This window comes from Petromyzon marinus, chromosome 40 (assembly GCF_048934315.1).
Source record: "Petromyzon marinus isolate PM22_M1 ecotype Great Lakes invasive population chromosome 40, UKy_Petmar_22M1.pri1.0, whole genome shotgun sequence".
Taxonomy (NCBI): domain Eukaryota; kingdom Metazoa; phylum Chordata; class Hyperoartia; order Petromyzontiformes; family Petromyzontidae; genus Petromyzon; species Petromyzon marinus.
In genome coordinates, this window is record NC_133706.1 from 4,700,638 (window position 1) to 4,716,538 (window position 15,901).

The following is a 15,901-nucleotide window of genomic DNA, read 5'->3' on the forward strand; positions in this document are numbered from 1 at the left end:
ACCCCCCCCCACACACACAGCCCCATCACACACGCGGGGTTGGGGGTGGTGGCGAGACGAGCGAGCAGCACCGCCCCGCTCCAGCCCCAATGTTCGCTCCTCCCTAACACCCCCTCGCTCGACACAGCGCAGCTGTTCCCGTTACTCGCGCGGGGTCGGAGCTGCTCTGGAGCTCCGCGCTCCCTCTCGCGCCTCTCGCTCAGCCCAGCCCAGCCTCGCTGCAAACGTCTCTCGGCGATGGCAGCAGCGGGAGGCGACGGAGGCGCCGGCGGCTCGGGTCTGCTGGCCGACTACGCGGAGGCTGCCGTGGCCGTCTACTCGAGGATGCGCCGCGAGTGGAGCGACTGCTCGGACTGCGGGGCCGCGCTGGCGGCTCGCACGCTGCGGGACACGGCCACGTTCGGGCGCCGCGACGCGCTCATCGTGGTCGTGCTGGCGCTCGCCTGGATCACGGCGCGCATCCTCGCCACGTCGCACGTCTTCAAGGTGGCCAACCCCGGGGTGACACGCAGGGGGGGGGGAGGGGGGGTTGTTGTACCGGTGACGGGTCGTGGCGAGCCTGCTCGTGGGGGTCCTCGTCCGGGTCGACTCGGACTCCCTCGCGTGTGCTTACGGTGCCGGGAGCCTTCACAGGTGCCGGGAGCATTCACAGGTGCCGGGAGCATTCACAGGTGCCGGGAGCCTCACAGGTGCTGCTCGCTAACAGCACTTGCCCCCCCCCCCAACAGTCTGTTCGGGTTACGCGGGGGATGTCTTTGTTATGCGGGCAGGGTTCCGGACGGGAATGGGGGGCAGGGGAAGGGATGTGGAGTCTAGGGGGGGGGGGCAGGTGAAGGGATGTGGAGTCTAGGGGGGCAGGTGAAGGGATGTGGAGTCTAGGGGGGACTGGCGGAGGGATGTGGAGTCTAGGGGGGGGGCAGGGGAAGGGATGTGGAGTCTGGGGGGACTGGTGGAGGGATCGGTGAGGCATGAGGGCGGTGGAAGTGACGAGGGGGCCAAGAGATCGGAGCAAATCTGCGTCTGATCCATGGTTGGGCGCTTAGGGTCCAGGAGGTAGGAGACTGTGGATGAGGTGATACGAGGTGAGGGGGAGACTGTGGATGAGGTAGGAGACTGGATGAGCTGATACGAGGGGTAGGAGACTGTGGATGAGGTGATACGAGGTGAGGGGGAGAGGTTTCTCGCCACAGGGTTTGGCGACCTGCGGATGTGTCAAGGCCCCTGCTTCGGGGCTTCATTTACGGACCCCCCCCCCGCTCCGTCTCGTACTCATCACGAGCAACTGAGACCCTTACAATATTGAGGGTTTATTTTTATTTTTTTACACCGAATTCGTAAACAAAAGAAGCCTCATCTTGTTGTGATCGGTTTGCCGACCCCTGGTTGAACAAGGTCAGGGCTGCCAGAGTTGGGATCGAGGGTGGTGATTGTGGGCGCGTAGGGCTCAGGGTTCGTGATTGACGTGCCCACACTGTCTCGCCCTGGGGGGCTCAGCGACGCTGCCTGCCCCCCGTGCCGCCGCCGCCGAGGGCGCAGGCGATGGAGCAGCAGCGGCAGGGGGGGGGGCGGTCACGGTGGAGGAGGGCCGGAGATGGAATTTGGACATGGAGGGTGGGTTGGGGGTGGGTGGGGGTGGGTGGGTTGCAGGGGGGTTGGAGGGGGGTGGGTTGGAGGGTTTGGAGGTGGGTGGGTGGTGGTGGTTGGAGGGAGATGGGTGGGTTGGTGTGGGTGGGTTGGTTGGTGTGGGTGTGGGTGGGTTGGAGGGGGGTGGGTGGGTTGGAGGGGGGTGGGTGGGTTGGAGGGTTTGGAGGTGGGTGGGTTGGTGGTGGTGGTTGGAGGGGGGTGGGTGGGTTGGAGGGAGATGGGTGGGTTGGAGGTGGGTGGGTGGGTTGGAGGTGGGTGTGGGTGGGTTGGTGTGGGTGGGTTGGAGGTGGGTGGGTGGGTTGGTGTGGGTGTGGGTTGGTGTGGGTGTGGGTGGGTTGGTGTGGGTGTGGGTGGGTTGGTGTGGGTGTGGGTGGGTTGGTGTGGGTGTGGGTGGGTTGGTGTGGGTGGGTTGGTGTGGGTGTGGGTGGGTGTGGGTGGGTTGGTGTGGGTGTGGGTGGGTTGGTGTGGGTGTGGGTGGGTTGGTGTGGGTGTGGGTGGGTTGGTGTGGGTGGGTTGGTGTGGGTGTGGGTGGGTTGGTGTGGCTGTGGGTGGGTTGGTGTGGGTGTGGGTGGGTTGGTGTGGGTGGTGTGGGTGTGGGTGGGTTGGTGTGGGTGTGGGTGGGTTGGTGTGGGTGTGGGTGGGTTGGTGTGGGTGTGGGTGGGTTGGTGTGGGTGTGGGTGGGTTGGTGTGGGTGGGTTGGTGTGGGTGTGGGTGGGTTGGTGTGGGTGTGGGTGGGTTGGTGTGGGTGTGGGTGGGTTGGTGTGGGTGGTGTGGGTGGGTTGGGGTGGGTGTGGGTGGGTTGGTGTGGGTGTGGGTGGGTTGGTGTGGGTGGGTGGGTTGGAGGTGGGTGGGTGGGTTGGTGTGGGTGTGGGTGGCTTGGTGTGGGTGGGTTGGGGTGTCCCAAGTCGCGTCTTGCGCCAGGGCCCCGTGTCCAACCGCGCTTGGCCACTCGCTCGAAAGAGATTCTGTCGTGTTGTAGTTTTATTGTGCCGGGCGGGCAGTGCTGAGCAGCACCAACTGGGGAGTCGAGAGGGAATAATTTAACGACGACAACACCAACAACAACAACGCTGTTGTGTCTCGAATAAGATGAGCGCCCGCGCGCACGCACCGCTGTGGCCGTAAGAACCCCCGCATGTTTATTATTATTATTGTTGTTGTTGTTGTTTTTCCGTCTTGAGGATAACGCCACCAACGAGGAGTGCATGGGCGGGTGGCCCGCCAAAGGCTTACCCCATATACAGTAGACGGAAGTTCATATTGGGCACTCTTAAACAATCTGCTGCTGCTAAAGAGGAGGAGACAATCGGAGAGCGCTGACCCCACAGCACGGCCACAGAGAGCCCACAGCACGGCCACAGAGACCCCACAGCACGGCCACAGAGACCCCACAGCACGGCCACAGAGACCCCACAGCATGGCCACAGAGACCCCACAGCACGGCCACAGAGACCCCACAGCACGGCCACAGAGGCCCCACAGCACGGCCACAGAGACCCCACAGCACGGCCACAGAGAGCCCACGTGTTTTCACGCACAGCAGCCGCAGGAGGAGGAGGCTTTCGCGACAACTGTTATTCATAATAAAAGGTTTTTTGTGTTAAATCGAGTAGATATAAAGATGTCCTTTGCCCACCTCCACCCGACACAGCCAATTAGTAAGGTTTGTCACGTAAATAAAACGTGTCAATTAGTTACTTATTCCATTACACCGGTGTGTTAGAGATTAAACCCACAACGTCTACAAGTTGAGTATTGTGACGTGTCGCTGGTGATTACAAAGCAAATCGCCTGACGAGACTGCTGGTTGTGGTTGTGGTGGTTGTGGTTGAGGTGGTTGTTGTGGTGGTTGTTGTGGTTGTTGTTGTGGTTGTTGTAATCGCCAGCGAAACGTCACAATACTCGAATTGTAAATGTTGTGGGTTTACTCTCCAAACACGCAAGCGGTGTGCTGAAGTAGCAATTAATTGGCACGTTTTGTTCACGTGACAAACCTTATCAATTGGCCGTGTCATGGGTGGTGGTGGGTTTTAACGGACTCATTTATATTAACGCGATCTCACCCAAAAACCTTTTATTATGAAAAAGCGTAACGCCGTGGGGTGTTCGGGACCCCTGTCCTCACGAGGCCAAGAGGCTCACTCGCGGTTCGCTTGCCAGAAAGCAAAAACATGCGCCGCTGGCATGTTGGGCCACAGGCACAATCACCTCTTCTGCTGGAGACTGCTGCCTCATTTGGTTTCATTGTCACGTGACAAGCGACTGCATTTGACCTCCCCGTTGTGTTTATGTTGCTGTCGTATTTACTAAAAGATTAAATATACCGTGTCGGCGTAGTCAGCCTACGACAAAATCGCCCGGATTGCACCCGAAGCGGACATATTCTGCAAGCCAAGCTAAGTTGAGCCTACGCACTGCTTTGATGGGTGACCGCCACGCATAAGACAGGTGCTATAGGCTGCTGCGGGCCTACATTGTGGGCAGAGGGCAGTGCAACAAATTTCATTGCAGTTTAACACGTAGGCTTTCGCGACCAATATCATCCATAACAAAGGTTTTTTGGGTTAGATCGCGTGAATATGTGTCGTTAAACCCGCCACCACCCGACACAGCCAACTAGTAAGGGTTGTTGTGGCTTGGCTCTCCAACACACCGGTGTGCTTTACTAGTGACGAATTTGCACGTTCTGTTTACGTGACAACCCTTACTAGTCGGCTGTGTCGGGTGGTGGCGGGTTTAACGGCACATTTATATATTTACGCGATCTAACTCAAAAATGTAATTGCATTACCGTATCAACGTCTTTGCTGTCTGCAATCACCAAGCCACACGAACCAGCATGGTGAAGTATGGTCAAATAACCGCCATCAACTGCACGGGGTCAAGGAAGGCTCTCATCCAGCAGTGGATACACATCAGGACTGCACGTGAAACATGCTGAATAAAATTTAAACACAGAAACACTGGTATAGAAATAGGTTTTACCCTTTTAACTGGCACAAAAACTGACCTTTATTCAAGGCATCATGTTTGCAATAACCACAACACAAGCAGTCAAAATGCAAACAAAAGAGACAACTCTGCTTTGGAGGTTTTTGCGGTTGTGCAGCTTTGTAGTTCTCTGCCCTGTTTTCGGGTGGTACTGCTCGTTGTTCGCCGGGGTTGTCTGACGTTTCGCTCCACGTGCCTAAGGCAGATACCCGAAAACACGTCGGGGAGCTAAGCGTTAAGAGTCACGATTTAAAGAAAACAAAAAACCCACTTCAAATTTCGGCCACCTCTCACCACTGACAATGTCCCCCTCGCGCCACGTTGCATCATTCCTTGACACGTGCTGGCAGTGTGGCTATGCGGTGCGCGGGGCTGCTGATGGAGTTTAAGGGGTGAAGCGGGGACGAAGGGATTTATCTCGCCCCAGCGCAGTATTTGGGTTACCGGCACACAGGCCGATAAGCACGTTGAACTTTGTTCCGACTCTGCGGCGGCAGCAGTAGCTGACGGAGCGACTGTAAGGGAGACGGACAGAGAGCAAGTCCTTTGCGTTCCTTAACATCCACGCCGCCTTCTGAACTCCCTTACAAAACTCCATCCGTGCACATTGCAGAAACAGTTAACATCATGTCTAACAATAGCAATTAAAACAATCCCCAGCGGCACAGCAGTTTTTTTTTAACGGAGTCGATTAAAATCCCTTCAAGTGATTACAGTTTTAGACGAAGTATTTTTGGGCCACGCGCTCCGGAAGTGGATGGCTGGCTTGTTGTTGTCCAAATTTGCCGACTCTGCGTAAAAACCCGGCGTGAACAGTGGGGCCGGTTGCGTGCGTGTGGAACAGGAAACGGGTGCTCGACAGTTTTGCTTGTGACTTCTAGGCCAGAGACACACACACGTCTCTCTTGTGTGCTCCCGAACTCTCAACAGCACCGCATTTACGCCCTCCACTTAACAACCGCCCTTGTTTCTGTCTTGTGGAATTTATATGCATTCCTGTTTTATCCCCAAACGCCAGTAAACCACGATCCCCCCCCGTGATCCCACGTGACCCCGCGTGGCGAAGCTTTCCGTGTCTGAAGCCCTGAATGCGACTGCAGATATCCTGAAAAAACGGTAGGACGCGTCGCAATTCCTAAGGCGCGTTGTATTGGGTTTTTATATTTACGAATTTTCAGCCAATTAGCGAGTGTTTATGCGTGCGGGAGGAAACCGGAACACCTGGAGGAAAATCCCATCCCGATGAAACGGATGGAGATCAGTCCACGCTCTGACTGCGCCGCCTTCTCCCGGCAAGCCAGGGCGTGGCACCCTGGACTCACGACGGGGAAGGGAGTCTCTCAAAATGTGCGCAGCGATCCACCAAACCCTTGCCGGCGTCCACAGTGCCGGATTGCGGGCCACGCGCGTAGCCGCGGCGCACGCCGCTCGCGGTGACGCTCAACGATGACGCCCGCTCCGTCGTGTTTTTGTCGCAGCCGCTGGCGGCGAAGCTGCGGCTGCGCCCCCAGGACGTGGCCAAGTTCCCGGAGAACGCGTGGAAGCTCGTCTTCTACCTGGGCGCGTGGCTCTACAGCGGCTACCTGCTCTTCATGCGCGACTACAACTTCTTCTCCCAGCCGCTGTCGGCGTTCGCCGGTGAGCGCGGCCGCTCGCGCAACCGGCGCCGCGACGGGGATTTGCGGCGATTCGGTTCCCGCGACGTTAACTTTCGCGAACGTCGGCGATCTTCGCGATTCGCTCTGGGCCGGGGTTCGGCAACCAAAACAACAAGAAGAGACATTTTTTTCGATATTCGGGGGGGAACAAAAAAAAAACACAAAACGGTTCAAGAGCCGCCAATGCGTGTGAATTACGAGACGGAGGTGGTCCTTGATGAGTGACGTCATGAAGCACCGGTCCTGAAGGAGCCACCGCATGCGGCTCCCGAGCCCTGGGTTGCCACCCCTGACTCAGGCCGTCACCACCGCTCCGCGAGTCGGCGAGAGCCACGATTGGTGGTCCACAATTTGATTCGAAAATTTCCGCTTTTTCCCTTTAGTCTCGTTTTCACCGCCTCATTTAAAGAAAACAAAAAAAATTGTCGAATTCCAGCTCTCGGAATGATACGTTTGGGTTTCATGGACGTGCAGCAAAATGCTGTGAAGGCGTATGTGTGTATGTTGAACTTCTTTAGCCGACTGTGTTAATCGGAGGTGCATATCAAAGGAATGCATCTACGGTGTGAACGAAGATACAGAATCAGAATATTTATTTATCCAGGAGGAATCCGACGAGCTATGAAGCTCTCCTTCACAGATGTCCAGATGCCGATGGAAGCGAGTTAATTCGGAGTTGGCCACCTTCCCGAGCCGATCTCTCACCCAAGGTGGTGCACAGCCACCTTGGGTGAGAGTTCGAGAACGGAATTCCTTCGTTCTCTTGGCTTGATGCCATGCGGGCAATTAGAATGCACACAGACAGCCCCATTTTTTGTCAATCCACTGCTGGATGAGGGCCTCCCCCCCACCACACGCGCAGGTCTGGAGGCTTGTCTCACCCATACTTCACCGCACTGGTCATTGCCGGTTGGTGAAGACGGGAGCATCGACGTGTGTGGGGGAAGGGGGGGGCATAGAAGTCAAGTACAACAAGCGATGTTGCTCTCCGCCGCGTAAGCGCACAGCGCACAGCGCGGCATGGGGCCGGTCACCCATGGGCGAGTTTGTCTTTTGTTGCTGTGTGGGCTGCTGCTGTGCTCGTACACCACGGATGTCCCTCGCAGAATAGCCGGGCAACCGGCTAAACAAGACCGTCCGCCACGGTGGCTAGGAGACATTAACTACCTCGCCTGGAATGCCCGAGGTTGTGGGTTCGATCCCGACCCTCACGCCTGCTGCTGCATATTTGGAGTCTGCGGTGTTTCTCTCCCCGTGGTCGCGTGGATTTTTCTCCTGGGTCCTCTGGGTTTTCCCCTCCACATTTAGAATCAACGTCACGGCGTTTAGAGTATTTGGCTGCTATACATTTCCAGGCTCAAAACCTGCTTAGCTTCAGCGATATGACAGAATCGGGTGCATTCCGGGTGATTTGGTCACAGTGTAACGATGTGGTGGTAATTCGGAGTGTGGTTTACACCCTTGGACTCCTACCTGCCTGTGCACGCCCACAGCCATAGTTGACATTTTTTACCAGTCAAGCATCCCGCGATGGCCAGTGTGCCTTTCATTTTCAGAGGAATTGATGCCGCTCGGCTGTGAGTTATGGTTACAGTTTTACAAGTCACAAAAATATAACGTTTAGCATTAAAAAAGAATAATGATATCTGACCAGATCGGGTGGCGGGGGGGTGGGGGGGGTGCATTGTGGGTGATTTGCTAATGGGGACCCAGAATCAGAATCTTGATTTATTCCGGAGAAATCCGATGAGCTATGGAGCTCTTTCACACAGATACCCAATCTGGGGGAGGGAGGGAAAGAAAAAAAAAGCGACGTACGGGCGAGGTGGTTGTGCTGCCGTGCTGCGATCGTCGAAGTGGCAGCCGCGGATTCGCGACTCGTGTCGGCCGTGTCCAAAGTCTCACCGGCGGTGGCTGCGGTCGGGACACGATGGACTCCCCAGGGACGTTTCGCTAAGATAGCGCTCGTCGATAGCTCACACGCGACGCACCCGATAAAACCGCTAATGGGCGCCCGCCAACGGCGATTAGCAGTAGCCGTGATAGAGTCTCTACCTAGTTACGAAAAACCTGCCGTGGTGACGTGAATTAATGTGGTTCCGAGCAGGGCGGTAGCAAAGCATAATATTTATACATTGCGTCTTCATATAGCAGCTGTGTGAAAACAGTGTGGGTGTATTTATTTCATAGAGCGAGGTATTCATTCGTAGATCTCTATGTAAGTCTGTGGGTCTCTGTGAGGGCGCCACGGTGGCTAGGAGATGTTAACTACCTCGCCTGGTATACAGGAGGTCGTGGGTTCAATCCCGAACCCTGACGCCTTCTGCATATATATGGAGTTTGCATGTTGCTCCCCCGGGTCCCTCCACATGTAGAGATATGCGTTTCGACTAATTGGCTGCAATAAATTTCCACGGTGATAAGCCACTTCGTTGAGCTGTCATTTGTGGCCAGGGCGCTTCTGAAAAAAAGCTGCGTAGCTCAGTGGGCCTTACCTGGTAAAATGAAAAAGTTTTAGTTTGGTTATTAGAGTCTATAGGTATCTAGTCATAGGTTTATGTCATCTATAAATCTCTAAGTGAGTCTGCCGGTCTCTATGTGAGTCTGTCAGTCTCTATGCGAGTCAACACAATGTGGACTTAAATAGTCTCCCAGATGCAACTGCAGAGCAAGACGCTGCACGATACAGTGGGCAGGTTTACTTTTAGACAGAAATAGGCGGTCATCAGAGGTGGACCTGAGGTTGTGACTTTTTTTGGTTATTATTTTTTTTATTTCTCAAAGGAGCCTTTAATACTTTTGAACATCGGCCGTTTTTAATATCATTGAATGAGGGGACGCTGAATGTCGTAAGCGGTCCAGAGTTCACTTGTGCTGAGCTAATGCTGCTGAAATGATGTAAACCCAGAAGGTCCTGTGGCTGATGGGATGTTTAAAAAAACACATTAGTTATATACGTGGAGGGACAGATATGGGAAGGAGGCATATTGTCTGCTTATTTATTTTGCAACTCATATTTTGTGGTGTGTATTTCAGAGGTTGGTCAAACTTAGTCTCATTCATTCAAAATCATTCTCCTCTAGGAAAAAAAAATCTACTTCATAAAAGAATCATGTTTAATTTGTTATTCCATTGTTCATCAAGCAACTTGCATCTCACAATCGCTGAGGAATCACAGACGAGCTGGACGGACAGCCAGGCGATGAGCTCGGTGCCGAAAATTGCCAAAGGTCTGCGGTCCTCTATATGTATGAACATCTTCTTTGGTTCTTTCGGTAAAGTCACGTAGAATGAGAATAAACACTTTGTTAATTCCGTCAATTAACGAGCGTTCATACACGCGGGAGGAAAGCGGAGAACCCGGAGTAAACGCACGCGTGCGTCGGGGCAACGTTTTATTCCACGCAGAAGGGACAGATGCCTGCACTTTGCTGTACCGCATTCTCATGGCGAGCAACGGTACGGCAACCCCTCGACGCCCACAAGAAGGCAGTTTCGCAAGGTTATCGCGATCTACCAACCCTCGCTGCTGCCTCCACTGTGCCGGATTACAGGCCACGTGCATGGCCATTCAGCGTTCTACAATTAAAAAAATATTTTTCTTTTAAATAACTCATTCTCATCTCGCCAAACAATTTGACGAAAGCACACACGCGCGCATTGCATGTGCGCTACGGGCGTAGGAATCGACTTTAACCCGGTGGCTCGTTCCCTGGCGCAGGCTGGTACGTCGGCATGGAGGTGCCCAGCGACATCCACCTTGCCTACATGCTCCAGGGCAGCTTCTACCTCCACTCGGTGTACGGGACGCTGTGCCTGGACACGTGGCGCCGTGACTCACCCGTCATGATCCTCCACCACATCATCACCCTGTCGCTCATTGGGTTCTCCTACGCCTTCAGGTCAGTCGATCGGCGGCTCGGAGATGTTAACTACCTCGCCTGGTTTGCAGGAGGTCGTGAGTTCGATCCCGACCCTGACGACGCCTGCCGCATATTTGGAGTTTGCGTGCTGTCCAAGTGGTCGCGTCGATTTTTCTCCGGGTCCTCTGATTTTTCCATTGAGATGATTTCGCTGCTCTAAATTGCCACATGATAAGCCACTCATTTGAGCTACCATTTGTGACCAGATCGCTTGTGAAAAAAAGAGCAATATAGCTCAGTGGCCTTTGCCTGGTAAAATAAAATAGTTTTCGGTCGGTCGGTAGCGTTGACCCCACCCCGTACTTCTGTCCTCATCCGTCCACCCGGTCCCATGCCTGGTCATGGAGTGCCTGCGAACACAGCCGCCCGCCTGTGACCAAACCAACCAATCAATAGGTGCTCGATCTTATCAGAGTTCAGTTTCTTTTGCGTTTAGTTTGTTGTCCTTCCCCCCCCCCCCCCCGCGCCACCGGTTAGCGCGGTTGGCGACGTACGGTGCGAAAGAAGTTCAACGCGCATATGTACAGAGCTCAGAAGCTAAGCGGGATGGAGCCTGGATTGTGCTTGGATGGGCTGACTGCCACTGTGCATAAAACAGGTGTTGTAGGCTGCTGCGGGGCTACGTCGTGGGCAGCAGAGAGGCAGTGAGGCAAAGTCTCTTGTTGTTCTGTGCTTGAGTGCTCCCACGTCTATGCTCGGCCAACCGACCGGCGTGGTGAGATCTTGTCAAGATAGCCCCCCATGACCCGCACGCCCTGAGGAGTCTCCTCCATCCAGCAGTGGTTTTACAAAGGGGCTCCGTTGTCAACTGAAGATGCGTTCCTGTTTTTTTAGATCATTCCAAAATTATCCGAAAATGGAGCGAAGTTTCGGAAGATCTGGAAACAAAAATGTGTTCCAACTGATTTAAAATCGTGATGTCATGGGAACTGATATCACTGGATGACATCACGTCCGTACATATCCTGCAAAGGTGGATGGATGATTTAAAGTAGTTGCGTAAAAAATTTAATCAAATGATTGTGTTTCTGTTGGAATGTTACGTAAATGTATACGAGCCCGCAATTTAACACGCAAAACTATTTAAATCGTGACATTTGCTGCCATAAGCATGACGTAAATAAAGTCGTCATTCGTTTCAATACGGAAAATGCAAATTATGTCTGAAATTGGCCCAAAAAATTCGAAATTCCAACAAATGAAAAATTATTAATAATAAAACTCACCCGCGGTGTACACATGTATGTGTATTCTAGGAACAGGTTTCAGATTACTTTTACAGTACACACTGAATACAGTGTATCTGAACCGGTCAGTCGGCTCAGCTGCATCTTTGTCTCTGTGTTTCTGCGTGCTCGGAGTATGCGAAGCTGCGCGTGCATCCGTGCGTGCACGTGCGTGCATTCGCGTGCATTCGTGCGTGCACGTGCGTGCATTCGCGTGCGTGCATGCATTCGTGTAAGTGCGTGCGTGCATTCGAGTGCGTGCATTTGCTTGCGCGTGATTTATCCGTGCACGCTCCGCTGGCACCCCCGCAGGTTCCACAACATCGGGCTGCTGGTGCTCTTCCTGCACGACACGAGCGACTTCCTGCTGGAGTTCACCAAGGTCAACGTCTACCTGCGGCACCGCGGCGGGGGCAGCGAACGCCAGCGCTGGGTCCACGCTCGCATCGCCGACCTCGGCTGCGCCGCCTTCGGCTCCAGCTGGTGAGGAGCCCTTGGCCGCGACTGGCGGGGGGGGGGGGGGGGGGGGCTGTCGAGTACGCAGGCGGTGCAACCGCACCGAGGCTCGTGGGGGGGCGGCCCGGGCGCGGACCTACAGACGGCGGGGGAATTAGGACATGGTTCCCCCACCACCGCACCGTGCCGGGGGTTTAGTTGTCGAGTACGCAGGCGGGGCAACCGCACCGAGGCCCGTGAGCCGGAGGGAGGGGGCCCGGGCGCCGGGCTGCCAAAAGAAGGGAGGCGTCGGACAGGTGAGGGCCCTCGGCTTCATTATTTTCACCGTGGACCGTGGCAACCGTGCCACGGCCCACTGGGTGTGAGGTACTCGTTTCTGTCACTTGCCCGCGGCTTTTACTCACTTGGCTGACTTTTCCCGTTGACACGTGCGACAATGCAATTATACGGTGGGCATTATCTGACGCGATTTGATGCGAGCCCCCTAGGGATGGAACCTGTTACACGTGTTTGTATCCATTTGTCAATGGCCCACTGATTCCGGTTGACCTTAAGCAATTGCTCCACACCCAGGAGAGGAGCGCTGTTAAAAAGGATTTAATTTAAGGCAGAGGCTTTGAAATATAATGTTGTTTGCTCGAATTTGCTACGCTATTATTTTAGTGGAGTATCCATAAATGCACCGCGTGTGTTATGATGTTGCACAGGGTATATATTACAGCCATTTTGTCAATCCACTGCTGGATGAGGGCCTTTCCAAACCCTTGTGATGTTGTTTACATACCTCACCGCATTGGGCAGTGCCAGGGTGATGAAGGCATGGGTCAAAGAAGTGGAATGCACGGAAGTACAGCACAACAACGCACAAACAGTAGGCAATAGACACGACCGACAAGAATAAACGACTTTCTGTACGTCAACTTTTGATTGAGCTGTTAATTATACAAAATAACCAAAGAGTATCGTGTCTTACAATCCGGTAGCCGTGTGTGTGTGTGTGTGGGGAGAGTATACATTTTCATAACTTTATTGCCACCGGGCACAAGTTTGGGACGCATCTTACTTTCCGGAGCATCTTAAAAAAAATCCGGAGAGTACGGTGCTTAAAAGAACAAAATCATTTGCTGCTGCTACTGCTGCTGCGTTGGCAGTGGTGCACAATCACAGTAAAGAATAAAGAACAAGCTTAACGTCTATGTAACGTCCATATAACGTTTATATATGTATGTTGAACTTGTTTCGCACCGCACGTAGCCAACCGGAGGTTCGGTAAAGCGGCGCGCATGTGGGGCCTTAGAAGGAAGCGCATATAGCAGGTGCCACTTCGGTCAATGACCCGTCTTAATGGAACGCGTAGACGGGAGACAAAGGCTGTGTTTGGCCTCACTCACAGACGGCTGGACTTGTGTGTGTGTGTGTGTATATATACGTGCAGCAAACGCCTGCTCTGAAGCAGGTCCATCGCCCGAAACGCCAGCCATAACCATCGTCTCCTCGTCCCCCCCCGTCGTGGAAAGAGTCCCAGCGTCGTCAGCGTCGTCGTTGAAGCACCGTGGATGCGAGGGGCTCTGTGCCGCTGCCGGAGGTCTCGCGAGAGAGGGGTCTCTATTCCCAACAGGGGGTGTCTCTCGGGGTAGTGGTGGGGGTGGGGGGGGGGTTCAGTTTAACACCTAGTAGGAGGCTTTCGCGATCAGTATCATTCATAATACGGGGGGGGGGGGGTTTCTTGGGTTAGATCGCGTAAATATATAAATGTGTCGTTAAACCCGCCACCACCCGACACAGCCAATTAGTAAGGTTTGTCACGTAAAGGGAACATGCCAAGTCGTTACTCGTCCAGCACACCGGTGTGTTGGAGAGATTGTAAATGTTGTGGATCTGCTCTCGAATTTCACGCTGATCTAACTCAAAATTAAACCTCTATTAAGGGGGGGGGGGGGGGTCACTGATGAGCCACATTCCAAGGGGTCAGCTCTGGGCCCCGAGCTCCTTGAGGCAACGGCGTCGGAGCGCTTGTGTGCGACGAGTGACGGCATTTCAAATATTTGCGTACAGGGGAGTGGTGGCGCCGTGGTTTGCTCCACTGCGTTACAGTCCGAGCCCCACCATCCCCCCCCCCCCCCCCCCACGGCTCCTTTCGCACTGCAGGCATTCTGTCACGTGAGCCTGCTGTGAGCCACCTTCTTGGTAAACTAAAATGACCGACGGTGCACTGTGCGCCCCCTTCCCACGTGTTCAAAACTTGAACCCTTTCCCCCCCCCCCCCCACCATAACATCCCATTCGAAGGCCACGCGGCCTTCTGGGAGAATTTGGTTCTAACGCAAGCAGCAACCTTTGGAGCGGTTTCAACATTTCATTCTCTCACTCAACCGTCTGGTTGCGCTTAAACGAATCTTTGCCAAAATTGCCGGATGTATATGGTAAGGCAAGGAAACCCTCTGCGTTAGATTATGGATCGACGCGTTACTATACCAAAACACGCGACCGTGGATCGCCATCGTCAAGAACATGGGCCAACAAAATGAACGAACAGGACACGACAACGGCCCGACATATTTACCTCTCCACCCAAGTTGCAACATCCGCAAGTGGGGAGACGGAGGTGTGGCGCTGACCACACCTCCATCCACCCACCCTTGTGTGTCGTGCCGGTCTTAAACAGGCATTCACACAACGCACTTATTCCCAACTGCCCGCGAGGCTAAACACACAACCTTTGTATTGTTTGTTGCGTGCGTGCGTGCGTGCTTACGTTGCTGCACGTTTGTGGGGATGCCTGCGTGTCAGGACAGTGAGCGTGCTTCCCATCGTCCTCTTTGAGTAGTAAGGGACCGCATTCCCCAATTGTTAGGTCGCGATACAGTTTTGTGACTGGGTGCGTCGGATGGAGGTGGCCCCCGTGGAATGGTGGTCAAGCATCTCGGCAAGAATCATGGCCAGATCGTTGGCGTGGCCTAACCCAAAAATCAATTATTAATCGTTATATTGTCTCCGCAAGCTTACTACGCGTTCAGCTCACGATCTAGTTATATATTATACGGTAGCGTTATTGATGGCTGTGCCGAGTGTAGCTTTCATTGTGCGTGTAGACATGTTTGTACGTATATCACGTGTTATCACGTGTGTGTATAGATGGGTTTGTATGTGCACATGCGTGTATGTCAGTCTATACTCGCAAGGTTGCGAATTAAAATCCTGGTTAGGTTGGTTAAGTACATTTTTTTATATCCAGGAAGCTACACGGATTTATAGGAAGGTCACGCTGAATTGGGTTTTTACCTTAAGATGTTTTCAAATAATTAATGATGATTATTATTTCTTACCTTACGTTTTTATCAGGCACAGCGGACCCAACTAAGGGCTTAATAGTAAACCGGAGCACCCGGAGAAAAACCCCACGCCTTGTGCGAGGGGGCAGCGCTCTATCCCCAACCGCAGAGATGGCGGGTTAGTTCACTTGCTTGTAGCACCTTCGCCTGGCGAGCCAGCGTATGGCACCCCGTTGACGTCCACTGTAAGGGAGCTTCACAACCCATCTGTGCGGTGATCCACCAACCCTTGCTGCTGCCTCCATGGTGCTGGGTTACAGGCAGCAGCCACGGGCAGCAGTAGCAGCGTAGCCACCGCCAGGTTGAGGGGTTGACTCGGACGATCAACCCCGACATGACTCGCCCATGTTGGACATCTGTGAAAAAGAGCTTCATAGCTCATCGGATTTCTCCTGCAGTCCACACAAATATTCTGATGATTCTGAACCCTCCAGGATCGTCGATCAAATGAACACCACCATGCGGGGGAAGATTGGCAGTGGTTGTCCTACGGAAAGTCCCGCCGCCCCCCCCCCCCCCAAGTAACGTGGAATTTCCACCACTGGCTCAGGGCTGTAAATGAGAGCTGAGCATCGCTTCATTTTTCATTTGAGCAGGAAACCGCTTAGTATATATTTCTAGATATGAACTGATGTATGTAAGTGCTTGCATACAATTAACAAAATTCACCTT

At 53.8% G+C, this 15,901-nt stretch overlaps 1 protein-coding gene across 1 annotated transcript in view; it reads left to right on the forward strand.

Moving 5' to 3' along the window:
* Nucleotides 1-15,901, forward strand: part of LOC116950602 (ceramide synthase 1-like) — a 33,595-nt gene continuing 17,694 nt past the window's right edge. Inside the window, exons 1-4 of the mRNA XM_032968507.2 lie at nt 1-486; nt 6,114-6,273; nt 10,015-10,195; nt 11,755-11,925. Coding sequence (XP_032824398.1) covers nt 238-486; nt 6,114-6,273; nt 10,015-10,195; nt 11,755-11,925 — 761 coding nt within the window. The 5' untranslated portion in view covers nt 1-237. The remainder of the gene's footprint in view (nt 487-6,113; nt 6,274-10,014; nt 10,196-11,754; nt 11,926-15,901) is intronic.